General features: G+C 55.7%; 3 protein-coding genes across 3 annotated transcripts; 2 read left to right on the forward strand and 1 right to left on the reverse strand.

The window, feature by feature from the left end:
• Window positions 1-703: 703 nt before the first annotated feature.
• On the forward strand, window positions 704-3540 carry SAMD1 (sterile alpha motif domain containing 1). The gene is made up of 5 exons (XM_054562220.1): window positions 704-1680; window positions 2090-2384; window positions 2473-2569; window positions 2668-2779; window positions 2863-3540. Exons 1-5 carry the CDS (start codon window positions 730-732, stop codon window positions 3019-3021), a joined length of 1614 nt encoding a protein of 537 aa, XP_054418195.1. The 5' UTR covers window positions 704-729; the 3' UTR covers window positions 3022-3540.
• Window positions 3541-4984: 1444 nt separating this feature from the next.
• On the forward strand, window positions 4985-7693 carry CUNH19orf67 (chromosome unknown C19orf67 homolog). The gene is made up of 6 exons (XM_054562069.1): window positions 4985-5322; window positions 5964-6108; window positions 6232-6332; window positions 6417-6602; window positions 6943-7077; window positions 7519-7693. The coding sequence occupies exons 1-6, from the start codon at window positions 4985-4987 to the stop codon at window positions 7691-7693; spliced, it is 1080 nt and encodes a 359-aa protein (XP_054418044.1).
• Window positions 7694-11328: 3635 nt separating this feature from the next.
• On the reverse strand, window positions 11329-13576 carry MISP3 (MISP family member 3). Its single transcript, XM_054562291.1, has 3 exons — window positions 12494-13576; window positions 11927-12000; window positions 11329-11678 (listed from the first exon to the last, which is right to left on the reverse strand). Exons 1-3 carry the CDS (start codon window positions 13059-13061, stop codon window positions 11661-11663), a joined length of 660 nt encoding a protein of 219 aa, XP_054418266.1. The 5' UTR covers window positions 13062-13576; the 3' UTR covers window positions 11329-11660.
• Window positions 13577-17699: the final 4123 nt, after the last annotated feature.

Here is a 17699-nt window from a genome sequence, read left to right on the forward strand (position 1 = left end):
CTGGGTCCCGCGCCCAATGGCTGGAGGGCGGCCGAGAGCCGCCCGTCCGCCCAGCCCGCCCCCTCTCCCCTCCCCCCCGGCGCTCCCCTCCCCCTCCCCCGCCCGCCGCTTTCCCCCGCCCCCGCCCCGGCGCCAACTCCGCGGCGCCTCCTTAAAAAGCGCGCGGGAGTTGTAAGGGGGGGGTCGGAGCGAGCTGGAGTGAGCCAGAGCGCAGGGTAAAGGGGGCGGGCGGGGGGCCCGGGCTCCACCTTAAAAGCGGGCGCGTGGGGGTGGGAGGGAGGAAGGCGGGCGGCGGGGCGGAGGGAGGGAGGGAAGGAAGGGGGGCCGGAGTGTCCCGGGCGCAGGGCGCGCGTGCGGCGGCGGCGGCGGCGGCGGGGAGGGGCCGGCCGCGCCGCGCTCCCCTCCTCCCTCCTCGCATCCCCGGCCCCGCGCGCGCCCAGCAGAAGCGGGTCTGTGTGTGCGTGCGTGCGAGTGAGTGAGTGTGTGCATATTTTTTTTCTCTCTTTTCTTTCTCTCTCACTGTTTTCTATCTCTCTCTCTCTCTCTCTTTTTTTTTTTTTTTTTTTGCAAAGAAACAGCAGCGCCGCCGCCGCTCCACCGAGGCGCTGCGCCCCCCGGGGGGGGGGAGGAGGAGGAGGCGGGCAGCGGCGGAGGGAGGGGAGCTGGGGAGGGGGGCGCCGCGCTGGGAGGGAGGCAGCGCGCACGGTGCAGCCGGGCCGGGCGGGAGGCATGGCGGGGCCCCCGGCCCTACCCCCGCCGGAGACGGCGGCGGCCGCCACCACGGCGGCCGCTGCCTCGTCGTCCGCTGCTTCCCCGCACTACCAAGAGTGGATCCTGGACACCATCGACTCGCTGCGCTCGCGCAAGGCGCGGCCGGACCTGGAGCGCATCTGCCGGATGGTGCGGCGGCGGCACGGCCCGGAGCCGGAGCGCACGCGCGCCGAGCTCGAGAAACTGATCCAGCAGCGCGCCGTGCTCCGGGTCAGCTACAAGGGGAGCATCTCGTACCGCAACGCGGCGCGCGTCCAGCCGCCCCGGCGCGGAGCCACCCCGCCGGCTCCGCCGCGCGCCCCCCGCGGGGGCCCCGCCACTGCCGCGCCGCCGCCCACGCCCGCCCCGCCGCCACCACCCGCGCCCGTCGCCGCCCCCGCCGCCCCGGCCCGGGCGCCCCGCGCGGCCGCCGCGGCCGCCGCCGCCACAGCGCCCCCCTCGCCCGGCCCCGCGCAGCCGGGCCCCCGCGCGCAGCGGGCCGCGCCCCTGGCCGCGCCGCCGCCCGCGCCTGCCGCTCCTCTGGCAGTGGCGCCTCCGACCGGCCCGCGTCGCGCTCCCCCGCCCGCCGTCGCCGCCCGGGAGCCTCCGCTGCCGCCGCCGCCACAGCCGCCGGCGCCGCCACAGCAGCAGCAGCCGCCGCCGCCGCAGCCACAGCAGCCGCCGGAGGGGGGCGCGGCGCGGGCTGGCGGCCCTGCGCGGCCCGTGAGCCTGCGGGAAGTCGTGCGCTACCTCGGGGGCAGCGGCGGTGCCGGCGGCCGCTTGACCCGTGGCCGTGTGCAGGGGCTGTTGGAGGAGGAGGCGGCGCGGGGCCGCCTGGACCGCACCCGCCTTGGAGCGCTCGCGCTGTCCCGCGGGGACAGGCCCGGACGGGCGCCGCCGGCCGCCAGCGCCCGAGCGTCTCGAAGCAAGGTGAGCGCGCTGGGTAGAGAGGGCGCCGCGCGGTGGGCAGGTGCGGGCGAAGTTGGTAGCGGGGGCGCGAGTCCCAGGAGGAATCGGGCAGCTGGGTTTTGCGCTTTTTCCTTGCGGGCTGGGTGCGTGGTGACCTTGGTAAGTTGACTTAATCTTTCCCAGCCTCAGTTTCCTCCTGTGTAAAACGCGACTTAACAGTAGCGATCTCTTGGGGTTGTAGATCGAGTTTAGTGAGATTTGGCTACTGGGGGCTTTATTAACACAGATTGGCACGGAGCGAATGCGTAAAAGTTAATCTGCCTTGATACTAATGGTGGCCGTTAGGTACACTGCTCTGTCTAGAATCTCAGGGACTGGGTCCAGGGCCAGAACAGCTGCTAATTTTTTGTGCCTCTTTTCCTGGCACCAGAGAGGTGGAGAAGAGCGACTGCTTGAGAAGGAAGAAGAAGAGGATGATGAAGAAGATGAAGATGACGAAGACAATGTGTCTGAAGGCTCCGAGGTACCTGAGGGCGACCGCCCTGCAGGTGCCCAGCACCACCAGCTTAATGGCGAACGTGGCCCTCAGAATGCCAAGGAGAGGGTCAAGGAGTGGACACCCTGTGGACCCCACCAGGGCCAGGATGAAGGGCGGGGGCCGGCGCCAGGCAGTGGCACCCGGCAGGTCTTCTCCATGGCAGCCATGAATAAGGAAGGGGGATCAGGTAAGGACCCCTCTGGGTAGAGGAGGGTGGCTGGTGAGGAGAAACCAAGCCTCAAGACAACCACAGGCACATGCTTTTTATTTCCTAGCCTCTGCTGCCGCTGGGCCAGACTCCCCATCCCCCGTGCCTTTGCCCCCAGGAAAACCAGCCCTGCCTGGGGCTGACGGGACTCCCTTTGGCTGTCCGTAAGTTGGGATGTTTGAGGCATGAGGGTGGTGCCTAGGAGTGTGTAACAGAACCAGAGAAGCATCACTCCTCACTGGTTCCCTCTAATCCAACACAGTACTGGGCGTAAAGAGAAGCCAGCTGACCCTGTAGAGTGGACAGTGATGGATGTGGTAGAATATTTCACAGAGGCCGGCTTCCCGGAGCAGGCAACGGCTTTCCAAGAACAGGTGAGTCGCCAACCCTGGACTTCCCCCTCCATCCCAGGGCCTTAATGGGGGTCTGCTCTAACCCTGTGCTATCTCTCTCTCAGGAAATTGATGGCAAGTCTCTCCTGCTCATGCAGCGGACAGATGTGCTAACCGGTCTGTCCATCCGCCTTGGCCCAGCGCTGAAAATCTATGAGCACCATATCAAGGTGCTCCAGCAAGGCCACTTTGAGGATGATGACCCTGATGGCTTTCTAGGCTGAGCGCCCAGTCCTCACCCCTGCCCTGACCCATTCCAGCCCCATCTCACCCAAGACCCCCAGAGTCCAGGAGTTGGACCAGGGTCACTCTCAACTCTCATAATAGATTCCAATGAGAGGGCACTCTCCCCTACTCATCTCTTCCCTGGGGTGTCCTCAACACACACATCTGGCCTCCAGCACATCCCAGATCTCCGTAATGGAGGAGTGTGGGGTGGGACAGGGCCTGCTCATTTCACCCCAGGAGGCCAACCCTGCCCCCAAGCCTAGGACATTTTGGGGGGGGAAATGGGGGCCTAAATCTTCAGTTCAGCCAGATGTTTCCTATATAAATGATTTGTTCTGCCTGTTCATTTTGGTGGGTGGCCTTTCTTCCCTCCCCCACCAACCAGGCCCCTTCTTGGTCTGCCACCAGCCTCCATCCCCTGGGAACAGCTGGGGTGGGGTCCGTGGGTCTTTCCTACTCCCCTTTCTGTTGGTTGTTGCTCCAGCTGGCTGTATTGCTTTTTAATATTGCACCGAAGGTTTTTTAAATAAAGTTTTAAAAAAAAAAAGAGCTAGAAAAAGACTAGGCGTCCCTTTTTATGAATGGAGTGGGGGAGGGGCATTGAGGAGCCACACCAGCCTCCTGGGAGAGTTGGATTAGGACTGAATTGTTCTTGGAGAGTGACGGGTAGTGAATGGGGCTGCCTCACAGGTAGCTATAAATGTGACTGCTCTAGGAGGACAGGAATATTTGCGTAGTTCTGTGATCTCCCCAAGCCCAGAACAGTGTCCAGGCACAGCAGGTAATCAAATGTTTGAGAGACTAGCAGTTAACTTGGCTTTGCATATCCTTGTTTGTCTCCGCAAGCCCATGAGGTAGAACATGTAAAAAAAAACCGTTTACAGACAAGGCACCTGGCTCCCTACAGCAAAAGCACTTGTTAAGGGTCACACAGGGTGGGATGCAACACCTGTGAGCACTTTACCCAGAGTCTTTAAATATAACTAATGTATTTGACTTCATATGTACACATCTGACAGCCTTTGCATGCTACAAAGAACTGGGAGCAGGGGTCAGTTGTGGATCCATGGGACGAACCCCCAAGCTACAAGATCCTCCATAAAAGGAACCAGGCCGCTCTGACTTGGTTCGGCTTTGCTCTAGGAAGCCAAAGGTCCGGGGTTTGATTCCTAGTCAGGACACGTGCCTGGGTTGCAGGTTCTGTACCCTATTGGGGCACATATTGAGAGGCAACAGATTGATGTTTCTCTCTGGCATCTATGTTGCTCTCCCTTTCTCTCTCTAAAAGTAAATGAGAATATTGAATTAAAAAAGGAAGAAGAGATTGGTATCAAATGAGATCATGGGATGGGAAAATTTTTCCAAGTGAAGAATTTTATTAGTAGTAGTAGTAACAGCTACTACATCGTAAGTCCCTACTTAAGTTCTAATGCAGTTTTACTCAACTCCATTAATTTTTAAAATACGGATTTTGGGACCCGGAGTCAGAGGCTCCGCAGGGTGGTGGGAGGATGTCTACCTTTATATTGCTGCGCCCCGGGGGTTTGGACGCTGTAGAGACCGCGCCCCCCCACCCCCCGCGCGGAAACCGCCTCGAAGAAAAAGGCGGTGGCCCTCAGATCGCACCCCCAGGACATGGCCGCGCCAGTGCCAGCCCAGGTCGCCCCCGCCCCCGCCCCCGCCGCCACCCTCCGTTGGATTGCAGGAGCGCGCGCCCAAGCGGACCCGAGCACACCCGAGCTACCCCGAGCGGCGCGCCCCTCCTGCGTGTTGAAATTCAAACGAAGCGAATTCCCTCCGCGCGGTGCGGCACTGGCAGAGAGGTTGAGGCTAGGGTGAGGTGAACTGGGCCGTGCTCCCAGCCTAGGCGAGTCAGAGGTTCCCGGGGCGGGGTCGAACCCTCAACCAACCGGAGCAGTGGAGACTTAAGGAGCTCAGATCCCTTTCTCGAGCCCCACGATGGCTACCGAGGAGTGGTTCGTGGGGCCGCTCCCCGGGGGCACTGGGGAAACGCCACCCTCGGATGACTTGGAACCTGGGGCCCAGCCCTGCGAAGACCTCTCGTGGTCGCCGCCCCCTGGTCGACCTGGGGACGCAGCCCAGGAGGAACCGGAGGACGTTCTGGGGCAGCTGCCCAAGGCCTCCTCCCCTTCTATGCCTTCGCCGGAGCCTCTGGCCCGGGATCCGGGGCCCACACCTTCTCGCTTACCCTTGGACAACATGTTCAGCCCCATCACCGAACAACTCCGCTACCTGCTCAAGAAGGCGGATGATTTCCAAAGCTACTTGCTCTACAGGTGAAGCTGGACAGGGTCCTGGGATCCCCGTGGATAGAGAGACAGAGGGAGGGTGATGGGAAAAGCACGTGGAACACATCAGAGTCGCAAACTTAAAAACATTAGGAGCCAGAGACAGTAAATGAAGCTAGCTGATTCGAAGTCCTATCAGGAAGAGTGATGCGAGATGTGTACCATTTAGGGTTCGGAAGTGTCTGTTATTATGAGGGGACCAGGTTGCCAAATCTCTAGGGCTTCCCCTGGCCCCCCACCCCCAGTTTTTAACTGATGACTTAGGTTTTGGACCCTAGACAAGCTAAATGAAACGTATCTGAGGCCAGATTTGGCCTGCTGGCTACCAGTTTGAGACCCCAAAGAACAATGTCATTCCCAGCCCATGGAAAAAGGGACTCATTCTGGGAGGCTGTTTAAATGCTAGGTTTCTGCAGAGAATTTTGAGTCAAAAATCACTCATGGGATTCAGGTGTCAGCATGTTAACAAGTGTTCCAAATAGTTGTGATGCAAATTGTCCTGGAAAATCCTCTGACAAAGGCCTGGCACTGGGGGGTGGGGGATTGTAACCAGGTCCAGATCAGTGAATAGAATGGGATAAATGGGGGGAGATGAGGGACCCCAGATGAAGGTCCTCTTCTCCCTTCAGCAGGGACCGAGTTCAGAAGGAACAGCTGGCAAAGGCCATGCCCACCTTCTTAAAGATGTGTGAGCCCTACTTTCTGTACCTGGAGGCAGCTGCACGGAGTGTGCCCCCCATCTATGGAGCCTTGCAGGAGCTGGTTCGAAAGGGGGTGTGTGGGGCCATTTTCTTAGACCCCATGCCCCTTTCTTCATCTCTCAGGCTGGGGGTGCGGGAAGGTGGGGGGTGCTCCTGGCAGATCAGCTAACCTTATGATGCTCCCTCTTCCATGCAGCTGTTGGAGATCTCCCAACAGCTGACTCTGCGCCTGGAACAGCTGGTGCTCATGTATGCCTCCTTTGGGTTCGTGGACCTGGAGGAGACAGACCCCTTAAGGTAAAAGGATGGGGGACTGGGATTGGTTGGGGGTAGAGGAGTCCAGGGCACAACCTCCTTCCCTACTCTCCCATCTCCTGACAGCATCTCCTGTTTCTTCTGCGGGAGATTCTCCATCAGTCCTTCCCACGAGGTGTCCATCTTCAGATACTGTGCCCCTGCTGCCTACACCGCCAGCCGCTTCCCACGGTACCTCTATAAGAAGATGCGTTGGAACCTGGAAACTACTCCGGAGCCCAGCAGCCAGGAGCAAGATTCCCATGTGGATTAGTGAGTCCCACTTACCAGAATCAAAGTCCCCACCCCCGGTGTGGAGAGTGCCAATATGGGCCTCTGAACCACCACCAAGGTGTGGAAAGCCAAGCAGGAAATCAAGGACCTTTGAAAGGCCATCCTAACCTTTTAAAAAATTCACCCTCCAATCAAAAATAAAAGTCCTCATCTTAAAAATAGTCTGGCAGGGAGAAAGGGCCTAAGTATTGAGTCACATCCCTATCTGAGAACTTGAAGCAACTTCTGACAAGTTTCTACCTTACCTCCAAAATCAAAGCCCTAAACAGAGGAAACTAGGAAACAGCTTACTCTTAATCGCTGTCTCTTCCCCTCCCAGCTACTTCCTGTGCTATCGAGACACATGGGAAGACACAGGCAAGACTCCGGCCAATTCATGCCCCCAGATTCAGAAGCTGTGGTCTATCGGTCGATGGGTGCCCCTAGGACCAGCTGAGGATGACCTTTATTCTTGGTAGGAGCTAGGGCGATGGCAAGGTGGGCATGGGCTCTGGAGGGTGGGGCAGAACCCCACCAAAGACCATTTACCTCTGCCAACATTGTTTTCCTTGGTAATAAAGATAGAATTTTATTGTGCCATGAAAAACCCACTGAGGTCAAAACTTACTAGCCCTGTTTTACAAAGAAAGAAACAGGTGCTCAGGGAGGTTGTTACCTGCCCAAGGACACACAGCTAGCTAGCCGAGTGATTGGCCAGGTCAGGGATAAGTAGTTCAGCCTCCCAGAACGATTACCCTCTAGGTTTCTCATCAACAAGGAAACCACTTTCCCCCAGAATTTTTCCCACCCCCAGCTGAAACAAAGCATCTTTCAGCCACAGTCTCTCACTCGAGGGGAGAGGCCCCCGAGAAGCAGGAGGCGCTCACGTCCAGGCTTGTCTGTCCCCGGCCCCCAGGATTGTGTGTCCGCAGCCGCCTGGAGACTACCAGCAGCTGCTGACCATCGGCTTCGAGGAGCCGTCGCACATGCTAGCCACCGACCTGCTGGTGCAAATCCTCACGGGCCAGGCAGGCCCGGCCAGGCCCCCGAGCGCGGCCGGCCCCACGGCGTGGGCAGCGCAGGGGTCTTGAACCTGAGAGAGGGTGGGAGCTGGAGCTTGACAGTTCCAAACTCCAGGAGAGGGGACAGGGAGGGGCTCACTCGTTCTTCAAGTGCTCGGCTTCACCTTCTAAGGGGTCAGGCCAAGCCGGTCCGTTCGCACCGGGTCTGGCCTGGCCGCGGGGCCCTGCGTGCGGATACACCAGATTTTTATTAAATAAAAGAAAGAAAAGAGGTCACAGACTCAGCGTCCGCTCGGAGCGTCGCGCCCCTCCTCTAAGGGAGATGAAGCCCCGCCCAATCGCGTCATCTTCTGGGAAATGTAGTTTTTGGTAATAAAACAATGTTCCGTGGACACGCGGACGAGAGCTCTGGGCATGCGCAAAACGTACGTGAAGCAAAAAGGGAAGCATTGGTGCCTGTCAACAACCGGAACTCAGAAAACCGCAAGTTTCGGGTAGCCGGAATATTCAACGCGCGTTGGGAGCTGGGGTTGCGGGGTGGAGTGAAGGAACCCCCCCGGAGTCACGCCCACTCGCATATTTTAACCCGGAAGTGATTTCTTTGTACCATAAAAGACCGTATTTCCCGACGTGCCCCAGGATAAGGTCCCTTAGTTTCCTAAGAGCGAAGGTCAGATTTTCCTCTTCTAGACTGGGGTCCCGGACAAAGTGGGTCGCTGTACCCTACAGTGTGTCCGGGGCGTAGGTGGGATGGAGGAGCTGCAAAGAACTACAACTTTGGATTTCCAAAGCCTCAACCCAACTTTGGACTGGAGGGGAGACCCGGGTTGATACCGTTGAACTCATCTGTCCAGAGCTACGGCGAGCAAGTAGCGGAGCCTGGACCTGAGCTGGGTCCTCCTGATCACAACTGGTCCCTTGCGAGGTGAGGGGTGTCTTTCCTGGCCTTCTGTCACTCAGCTTCAAGTTACGCCCTTTAAACTAAGGAACGCCTTTTGGTCCCCTGCACCCCGGCATTTTCAGAGTCAGTGGAGAGACAAAGAGCCCTGCTTTTATGCTTTGAGCAAAGCCCTCGCTTACCTAATAGTCCCTGGCACATAGTATTCTCGTAAGCCCTGGTTTACAGAACACACAAACGGACGTGAGGGGTGAGTGAAGCGGGATTGGACACCAAAACCGTTGTTCTTGCGGGGAGGGGACTTCTGGTGACAATTTCCGACTGCATCAATAATTTTTTTGGTCCATAGCGCAGGTCTGAATAAATTCAAGGGGATTCTGAAGCTCCCTAATACCGATTTGAGGTAGCCCCTGTGAGATTTTTTTCCAGCTGTAAGTCTATAGACTAGCCTGGTTCAAATAGAAGTAGTATAAAATACGAGTCTTGTAATTTCAAATTTTCTAGTAGTCACATTAAAAAAAGGTCAGCCCTGGCTGGTGTGGCGCAGTAGATTGAGTGCCGGCATGCAAACCAAAGGGTCGCTGGTTTGATTCCCAATCAGGGCACATGCCTGGGTTGCAGGCCAGGTCCCCAGCAGGGGGCTCGCAAGAAGCAACCACACATTGATGTTTCTCTCTCTCTTTCTCCCTCCCTTCCCCTCTGTCTAAAAATAAATAAGACCTTTAAAAAACAAAAACAAAACAGTAACTCCCCATTCCCACTCAGGTAACCTGTAATCTACTTTAAAAAAAAAAAAAAAAAAAAAAAAAGGAGGTCAGCCCTGGCTGGTGTGGCTTAGCGGACTGAGCGCCGGAATACAAAGCAAAGGGTCCTCTATTTATTTCCCAGTTAGGGCACATGCCTGGGTTGCAGGCCAGCTCCCCAGTGCGGGCACGTGAGAGGGAACCACACATTAATGTTTCTCTCCTTCTCTTTCTCCCTCCCTTCCCCTCTCTCTAAAAAGAAATAATTTTTAAAATTACAAAATAAAAAGATGAAAAAGCAATGAGAGAAAAAGTTGAAAAAGGAGATCAGACTAATTTTAGTGATTTTTATTTAACACAGTATCTCCAAAATATTATTTCAATATATAATCAATGTAAGAAATTAATGAGCTATCCCCCCTCCCTTTTTTTGGTACTAAGCCTATGAAAGCTGGTATTTTACACTTAAACAGTACATCTCAATTCAGACTAGCCACATGTAACTTTAAACTGTCTCCCTTAAGACATCCACGGGCCACTTAAGACTCAAGTGATGGCAGTGCTGGGAGAGGAAGGAAACAGTCTTGATTTCCTGGGTCCTGTCTACACCCATGATTCCCCAACTTTAGTGTCCCTGAGAGTCCCATGGAAGTTTTGATCATTAAGTCTGGGACATGGCCCAAGAATGTGTTTTGAACAAGTTCCTAAGCAATGCTGGTGCCGCTGGTCCAAGCAACACACTTTGAGAACTACCAGCCTACATCCACATCATGGCTCTCAAACTTGGCTCCGTGTTAGAAGCACCTGGGAAACTTTACTGGGAAGGGTGCCCCAGGTGATTTTAATTTGCAGGAAAGTTCGAGAAAGCAGGTCTGCACTTAAGCCACCCTGTCAGCTCTTCTCATGCTTAGTTCTTGGCGGCCCTGCTGGGAATTAAGAACTGGCTCTGGGTGTTTCCATTTCCACCTTGGCAGTGCTGACTTTTCTGCCTTTCTCTCCAGCCTCCCAGAGTCAAGGTCAAAGTATGTTGTCCGTGTGCCGATGATGGGGTTGGGTAGCGGGCTCAGCTGCTGTTGGGGTGCAATGCTGTGTGAGCAAGCATTCTTCTTTATTAGCCATTTCTTGTCCCTATGCAGGTTCCAGCCTGTTACTGGACCCAGGGTATAGAGTTGGACAAATCCAGGAGTTTTAAACAATGATTCTAAAATGTTTCCTGGGTCTCAATGTTTTCTGGGTCTCACTGCACCTTTAAGAAGCTGGTACACTAAAACCACAGAATATAACTGCAGACATACAATTTTACAACGTGGGGTGTTCACAGGTCTTGAACCCCTTGCCTTGGGACAGATAATTAAGGAGAGTTTGCTAATTGACAGCCACAAGCCCTATTGTAGACAGGTGTTGCTTGCAGCCTCCTTTTGCACCCCCCACCCCACTTCAATTTCAAGTTTTCTAAATAGTCACAATCACTTAAGTTTAGTAGATTTCTTTTGGAAAGCAGAAGCTCTAGCACCACTTAACTCATAACTCACTCATTGGTAGCACTGCTGATACGGAGGAACACTTACTTGCCCGTTAAAAGGAGGCATGTTTTCAAGCACACCTCACCTCTCTCCTCAGTATTTGCTTGGGGCCCCAGGCACCTAAGGTTTGCAATCACTGGGCAGATTATAAGTGGCCTTGTGTGCCCGGCTAAGGAGGTTTGGTCGTTTTGGGGATTTTTTTTTTCCAGCTATTGTTTACAACCCAGGGGCAGAAACAACCCCTTATCACCTCTGTCTAGCCAGCGCCTAGCGCGGGGCACACCGTTGGCACCAATAAATGTTGACAAGTCTGGAAAGGAGGGCCTGAGGTCATTGATCAAACGCCTCAGTGTGCACCCGCGCCACCAGGGGGCATTAGGACCCGGACACGGCCGGGGGAGACCGGCAGCCCCGGAAAAGGACGTTAAGGGCACTTTTTGCATTCCGTCGGCGCCTCCTGCGGCTTTCTCCTCCGCTCGCCGCGCTCTTGCCCCACCCGAGACCGAAAGGACCCAAAAGAAAACAGCCCACACTGCCCAGAAAGAAGACAGACTTTATTGGGGAGTGGGGACAGCTGAGGCGGTGACCCCGGTCCTCTGACAGTCAATGCCGGAGGGAGAGGCTAGCTTGGTTTGCAGTTAGGTGGAGAAGGGCTGGACAGTTTCACTGGCTGGGTGGGGAATAACAGTTTTATAGAGAAACTGGTCAATTTCACAAAGCAAAGTTAAGGACGGGCTGGTAGAGTTCATCTTCCCCGGCGCAGACCTCCGGCCCCTCTCCAGGACTCCTGCTTTTCCGGAGGGCACTGCTGGGCGCCCCGTCCTCTGCCGGGCCATGTTACTTCCGGCCGGGGATCCCAGCCCGCTCTAACCTCAAGGCTTCCGTTCCTCCTGGGAAAAGGGGGTCAGTCGGGACACCCAGGCGTAGCGTGGGGCTGTTAGGCCCCAAGACCACCGCCTCCTCATCACCCCTGAGCCGCGCCTGGGACTTTGTGTCCTAGCCCAGAGTAACTTCCCAGAAGCGCGGGGATGCACTTTCCCTGGCCCAGCGTCCTGGCGCCGTGGGGCCGCGCGTTTGTAGGGGGCGGGGGGAGGGGTAGCGACAAGCGCCTGAGGTGAGAGGGAAAAGGGGGTCCCACCTGCTCCAGGCCGTTCTCCGAAGCCTTTCTGCGGGGAGGCCAGATCACTGCCAGCTTTCCATCGCCCCTGATCGCTGCGGAGAAAAGACACTCAGCCGGGGTCTTTCCTCCTCTCACCAGCTGGAGGTGGCCGGGGCAAAGGAGGCCAGCCCCACCCCTTAAACACACACAGGCATTCACCCCCCACCACCTCCCCCTGGAAGCCTCCATTCTGCGGGAAGAGGGAAGTAAACCCAGAGTGGGGAGGTAGGAACCCGAAAATTTCAGGACGATGCAGGAGTCGCAGAACCCAGGCAGAGTTCCCTGGGACCCAACAAAAAGGAAGACACCTGGAATCCTCTCTTCCCCTATCACGAGCCTAGGTGAGGTGTATCTGGGAGCTGACCACTCCGAATGGGGAGTGGAGAACAGAGAGTGGGCGGCCCAGAAGGGGTGAACAGGGAACGGAAAGTTGAGACGGAGCACCAGGTATCGGAACCAGGGGAACCCCCGGAGGGCCAGAAGAGGGGCCACTGGAGTTGGGAAGTTGGAAAGGGGGGCCCCGGCGTCCCTGCCCGGGTAGCTTACCCATTAGGCTCGGCGCGGGCTCCTTGATTTCCGCGGTGCCATAGACACTAAGTCTCTGGCGCTGCAGTTCCCGCTCGCGCTCCTGCGCCTCGCGCACTTCCAGCTCCAGCAGCGACGGCGCGATGGGAGGCGGGGCGCGGGCCAGCACGGGAAATCGGCCCTGCACGGCCGAACGCGGCCGGCTTCCATGCTCCAGTAGCCGCTGAGGCCCCGCGCCGCCCTCAGACGCCGGTGAGAAGCCGCACCCACCAGCTGCCTCGAAGAAGCGCTTGAGCTCGCCCAGCGGCTGCGGAGGCGGCCGGGCGCTCGGCTCCGGGGTCGCGGGGCGCGCCAGCGCCGCCTGCCGGTGGGCCTCCCGCTCGATGTCTCGCTGCATCTGCGCGCCCGCCCGCGCGCGCTCCAACGCACGCGGGAGCGCGGGGCCCGGACCTGGCAGGCTGAGCACCGGCCTCAAACGCAGCTCGACGAGTTCACGGCCCGCGCGACCTGGGCTCAGGCCCCGGCTCCGGCGCAGACTCTCCTCGCGTTCGCAGCTGCGGCGGATTTCGCGCTCGATGGGCGTCTCCATGAGCGGCTATTCTGGGACTGTTGGGAGGGTCTCAAGGAGCAGAGAAAAACGCTGCTAAGGGGCTTCTAGGTCTGATCCGGAGGAGGAAGTCTAGGGATCCTGAGCGGGACACTTCCCGGGACCCCGGTGCTTCGCGCTCCGAATGGCTCGGAGTCGCCTCTGCCTGACCCAGGAGTCTTAAAGCTCTCTGGTGGGCACGGCCGCGTGAGCTCTGCGTCCTGCCCGGCTAATGGCTCGAGCACTTAGCTATCTTGCTTGGGGGTCTCCGCGTCCGTGCAGAGGACACGGGTACCTCGCCCCCTGTCCTGGAGCCCTAGGTTACCTGCCCTGCGACACGCCCAGGGACTTCGCTGTCTGACCCCGGGGGCTCTGGGCCCCGCTCTTCGGGCGACCCCAGGGCTCCACTCTCCGGCCCGGGGGCCTCGGTGTCCGGGGTTGAGAGCAGCTCGAAAACCTGAGTTTCTGGAGCCGGAGTTGTGATGCCCACAGCTGGACACAGTGCCCTGCGCGGCACCTGTGGCCTCGGTCGCCGCCCGCGGGTTCCAGGGCGTCACCCGCACCGGCCGTGTCTCTGACCCAACCCCTGGCCTCCAAGAACGGCCCCCGCGGGCAGGGCCGGGCACCGCCCCCTGCACCTGCCCGGAGGACTCGGTCCCCGCCCTGGCCACGCCCTCGGGGCGGGCGCGCCTCGACTGGGCACCGGATTTTGTCCACTGGCGTGTTTCGGGTCAGTTCAGGGCACCGGACTTTCCTAGATTCGGTCCACTACCTGGTGGGGCCAGTCTGGGGGCCGTCTCACACCCTGAACGCCAGTCTGGCACCTTTTCATCTCCATATGCCTGTTATTGCCAGGAGGCGTAGCCCCAGCCACGAGCCGGGCTGGGCCTCTGAGCCACAGGTCCTCCGGTAGGGGTATCCCCGGAAGACATCATTCTGGGGCCTTGCCAGTCCCGCCCAGCCGCCGGTGCCAGAAGGCAGCGACGCCCCGGCCTCCAGGCTGTCCATCCACGTTCCACCCCTGCGGCGCACAGCTCGGGCTGGAGGGGGCGCCTGGAGCATGGGCGCCAAGTACCTGGGCTCAGCGAGGATTCCAGCGGTGGCCACCGCTAGCGCCAAGTCCAGAGGCCGCTTCCTTTGACCCTCTCCCGGAAAAGTCTGCGAGGTGTCCTCGGCCAAGTGCACGCCCAGATTGAGGGAAGAGGGAGGAACAGGTACAGCGCGCTTAGAGTTCAGCGGAGTGACTGCGTTATTTAGAAAGGCGGTCACCTTGGGCTCAGGCAGGTCGAAAGGCCCAGAGTGGGATCCAGGCTTGCAGGAGATAGTAGCTCTCTGCAGCTGGGGCCAGACCCTGGCGCTCCCCATGAGAGACCCACCCGAGGACATTGTCCACTGTCTTCCTCAAGGCTTTCTCCAAATCTCCCTACTGCCCCTGACAATTCTAGGGTGATTGGGAAGAAAGCTAGAATTACCGAGAAAAAGTGGTGGGGCTATGCAGCCTCAGAAACCCCCATTAATCCAACACTGACCATTTCTTTCCCCAACTCTGCCTACCCTTGTGACTCCCCGCTCTTTCCATCCTCTCATCCATCAATCTCCTGGGTCCTGATCTCACACTGCTGAGCTCTTCCCTCTGACCATCTGACCTCCTGCCTCCCTCTGATTCCATTGACTTAATTGGAATCAGGCTCACCTGGGTTCATACCGCTCATAACCTGAGCAAGTTACCAGCCTTCTCCAAGGCTCAGGGTTTTTGTTTGTTTGTTTGTTTTTGTTTTTGTTTTTTAAGGCTCAGTTTTCTTGTCTGTAACATAAGGATAGTAGTGCCTGCTCGCTTGGGAGTTGGTGAAGACTGAAGCTGTATTTCTGGGAAGAGTTGTCTCTAGTGTGGCCTTTCCATTTTGTCACCTCTGGCCCTCCTCCAGTCATGCCAACCCAGGTCTGGGTCCCACCATCCCACGGAGCCTCCTCCATCCAAGGACGCTGATGACCTCCACTTGTCAGACCCAGCCACTGGCTCCTCTCTGACTTTCTCTCCATTAGCTCCTTCATCTCCAGGGACACAACCCTCTCCTGGTTTTCTTCCTGCCTCCAGAGCACCCCTTTTCAGACTTCTGTTCACCTGCATCAACAGGTTTTCTTCCCCTCTGGATTCCATTGGAGTTGGCTGATGGGGGAGAGGAGAATGAGGTCAGCATCTCTATCCCATGTGCCCTCAGTTGGATGCAGTTGGCTGTGTCCCTCCACCGTAGGTGGCAGCTCTGCATAGCAATCTCTCTCTCTCTCCCTCCCACCCCCACAAGGCCAAGGGGTGCCAAGGGGTGGTAACTGCTCCCAGCTGTTACTAACCCAGGGTGTGCACAATGCTTTGATTGTTTCCCTTCACCTTTGTAAACTGACTCTATTAAGTTCTCATCCATTGCTCAATTTGAGCACACAATCTCTTTCCTGCCAACACTGGGACCCTGACAGATCCCAATCTCATGCTTTAAACACCATCACTATGCTGATGTCTCTGAAATTTACATCTCTAGCCCTGACTTCTCTCCAGAGTTTTGGACTTATATCCAAAAATAGTCTCATGTCTAATAGATGTGTCAAACTGAACAGTTGCAAAACTGAACTCTTGGTTTCCTCCAACTCTACTCCTCCTCACTAGGTATGGCAACTCACCCATCAGGTTTTCATGCCCAAAACCTAGGTGTCAGCCTGATTTTCTGTCTTCCTCAGCCCCGCACCCTCCGATCCATCTGGATTGGATAGCTGTTGGATCTTTTGGTCCTGCCTCCAAAGCATTCTGAATTTGTCCCTTCCCTCCACCCTCATCCCAGTCACTTCACCTTCCTCCAGTGCCTCCCCACCAAACTTAGAAGAAAAATCCAAATTCCCTACCGCTGCCCAAAGGCTCTGCCTACTTCCCAGACCTCACCTTGTAACAATCCCTCCCTCGATCACTCCTTCATTCCATCTTTCGTGCTTCCCTCAAACCACCCACTGTATTCCCACCTCAGGGCCTTTCCACCTCTCTTTCCTTCTTCCTGGAATGACATTATATGGCCGGCTTCTACTTATTCAGGTCTGGACTCAAATGTCACTTCTTCAGAAAAGCAGTCCCTGATCATCTAGCCTACATCACCCACAGCCCTCCTCCATAACTCTATCCCTGCTGTTTTCTGTAACTCACCCTATTCTGCAGTTATCACCAATCACCTTATTCATTTATTTGTATATTATCTATCTCACCCCACTAGAAAGTGAGTTGCATTACAGCATCATTGGTTTGTCTTACTCTCCTCTATCCCCAACTCCCCCGTGCCTAGAACAGTGCCTGACGCAAAACAGCTGCTTAAGAATTATTATTGTAGGATACTTACTAGGCCTACGTCAATGTTGGGAATACAGAAATAAATCAGACTTGAAAGTTACAGTTAAGTTTGAGAGACAGACACAATTATAAACAGAACAGTCTTGCCTCAGTGTGGAATCCAGGACAATGGTACAAAGGGAAGCCTATATACTATACATTTCAATCATTAACAGTTATAAACTTGCTGACCTAAAAATAAAGGCCAACCAAAGTGAGAGACAACAAGCATTTACTTGAGATCCAAAAGAATAGCTATTTGGGAAGCACTGATTCAGGCAGAAATCCAAACAGTGTTCCAATTAGGAGACAAAGTCAAAGGATATTTGTGAGAAAGAGAAGGGGAACAATTATACCAATAGAAGAAAAGCATTTCTATTGGTGGGTGAGCTTAACTCAGTGATGCTAATTCTAAACAATGTTTTAAAATTTCAGCCTGGTAGTCATTGGTCCTGTAGTCATATTTCTGCTTTCTTGTTATCTATGCAAACATTCCTTTAGGGCGCAGTGTTGCTTTAGGCCTAGTCCAAAGGTTATTTTGCCCTGTTTTAACATTCCAAAGGAGTGAGGGAAAAAGATGTGCAAGGCAGTTCCTTCAGAATGGCAGCTCTGGCTCCATTTTAAAAGTGGCTTCATTTATATTGTTGTTGTTATTATTATATTTACAAAATCAAACTACAAGCAATTAAATGAAATATATTCTTGCCTCCAAAAGGTGGGAACAACCTGCATGTTCATTAACAGATGAATGGATAAATAAAATGTGATCTATCCACACAGTGGAATATTATTCACCCATAAAAAGGAATAAAGCATTTATTCATACTAAAACATTGTGTTGAGTGAAAGAAGCCAGACACGAAAGGCCATGTGTTATATGATTCCATTGACATTAAGTTTCCAGAACAGGCAAATCCATAGAAACAGAAAGCAGATTGGTAGCTGCCAGGGGCTGGGGGCGGGGGGAGGGGAGTGACTACTCCTGGGGACAGGATTTCCTTTGGGGTGATAAAAAGTCCCAGAACTAGGTAGTGGCAAAAGTTGTATAACATTGTGAATGTACGAAATGCTACTAATGATAAATTTTATGTGTATTTTACCACAATTAAAAGACAATTTAAAAAATATGTTCTCTCTTCCTATCATAGCAAGCATATTTTCAGAATGACCTAGAAGGCCAGTTTAATTGACAACATTTTGAATCCCTAGGAGTTTTGTACTAGAATGTGGGGTACAGGGAAAGCGCAGTCCTCAGTCTGGCCCCCTTTGCCTCACAC

The sequence above is a fragment of the Pteronotus mesoamericanus genome, unplaced genomic scaffold (genome assembly GCF_021234165.1).
Source record: "Pteronotus mesoamericanus isolate MK-2021 breed Mesoamerican mustached bat unplaced genomic scaffold, CSHL_Meso_final scaffold_636, whole genome shotgun sequence".
NCBI lineage: Eukaryota > Metazoa > Chordata > Mammalia > Chiroptera > Mormoopidae > Pteronotus > Pteronotus mesoamericanus.

Bases quoted from the DNA above. Each gene is read 5' to 3' on its own strand.
- MISP3 (XM_054562291.1), bottom strand. From the start codon at position 13,061: ATGGAGACGCCCATCGAGCGCGAAATCCGCCGCAGCTGCGAACGCGAG. The intron at 12,001-12,493 runs GTAAGCTACCCG...TTTTCTCCGCAG, and splicing joins GCCCGCGCCGAGCCTAATGG to CGATCAGGGGCGATGGAAAG.
- SAMD1 (XM_054562220.1), top strand. From the start codon at position 730: ATGGCGGGGCCCCCGGCCCTACCCCCGCCGGAGACGGCGGCGGCCGCC. The intron at 1,681-2,089 runs GTGAGCGCGCTG...TCCTGGCACCAG, and splicing joins CCCGAGCGTCTCGAAGCAAG to AGAGGTGGAGAAGAGCGACT. The intron at 2,385-2,472 runs GTAAGGACCCCT...TTTATTTCCTAG, and splicing joins GAATAAGGAAGGGGGATCAG to CCTCTGCTGCCGCTGGGCCA.
- CUNH19orf67 (XM_054562069.1), top strand. From the start codon at position 4,985: ATGGCTACCGAGGAGTGGTTCGTGGGGCCGCTCCCCGGGGGCACTGGG. The intron at 6,333-6,416 runs GTAAAAGGATGG...ATCTCCTGACAG, and splicing joins GAGGAGACAGACCCCTTAAG to CATCTCCTGTTTCTTCTGCG. The intron at 6,603-6,942 runs GTGAGTCCCACT...TTCCCCTCCCAG, and splicing joins CAAGATTCCCATGTGGATTA to CTACTTCCTGTGCTATCGAG.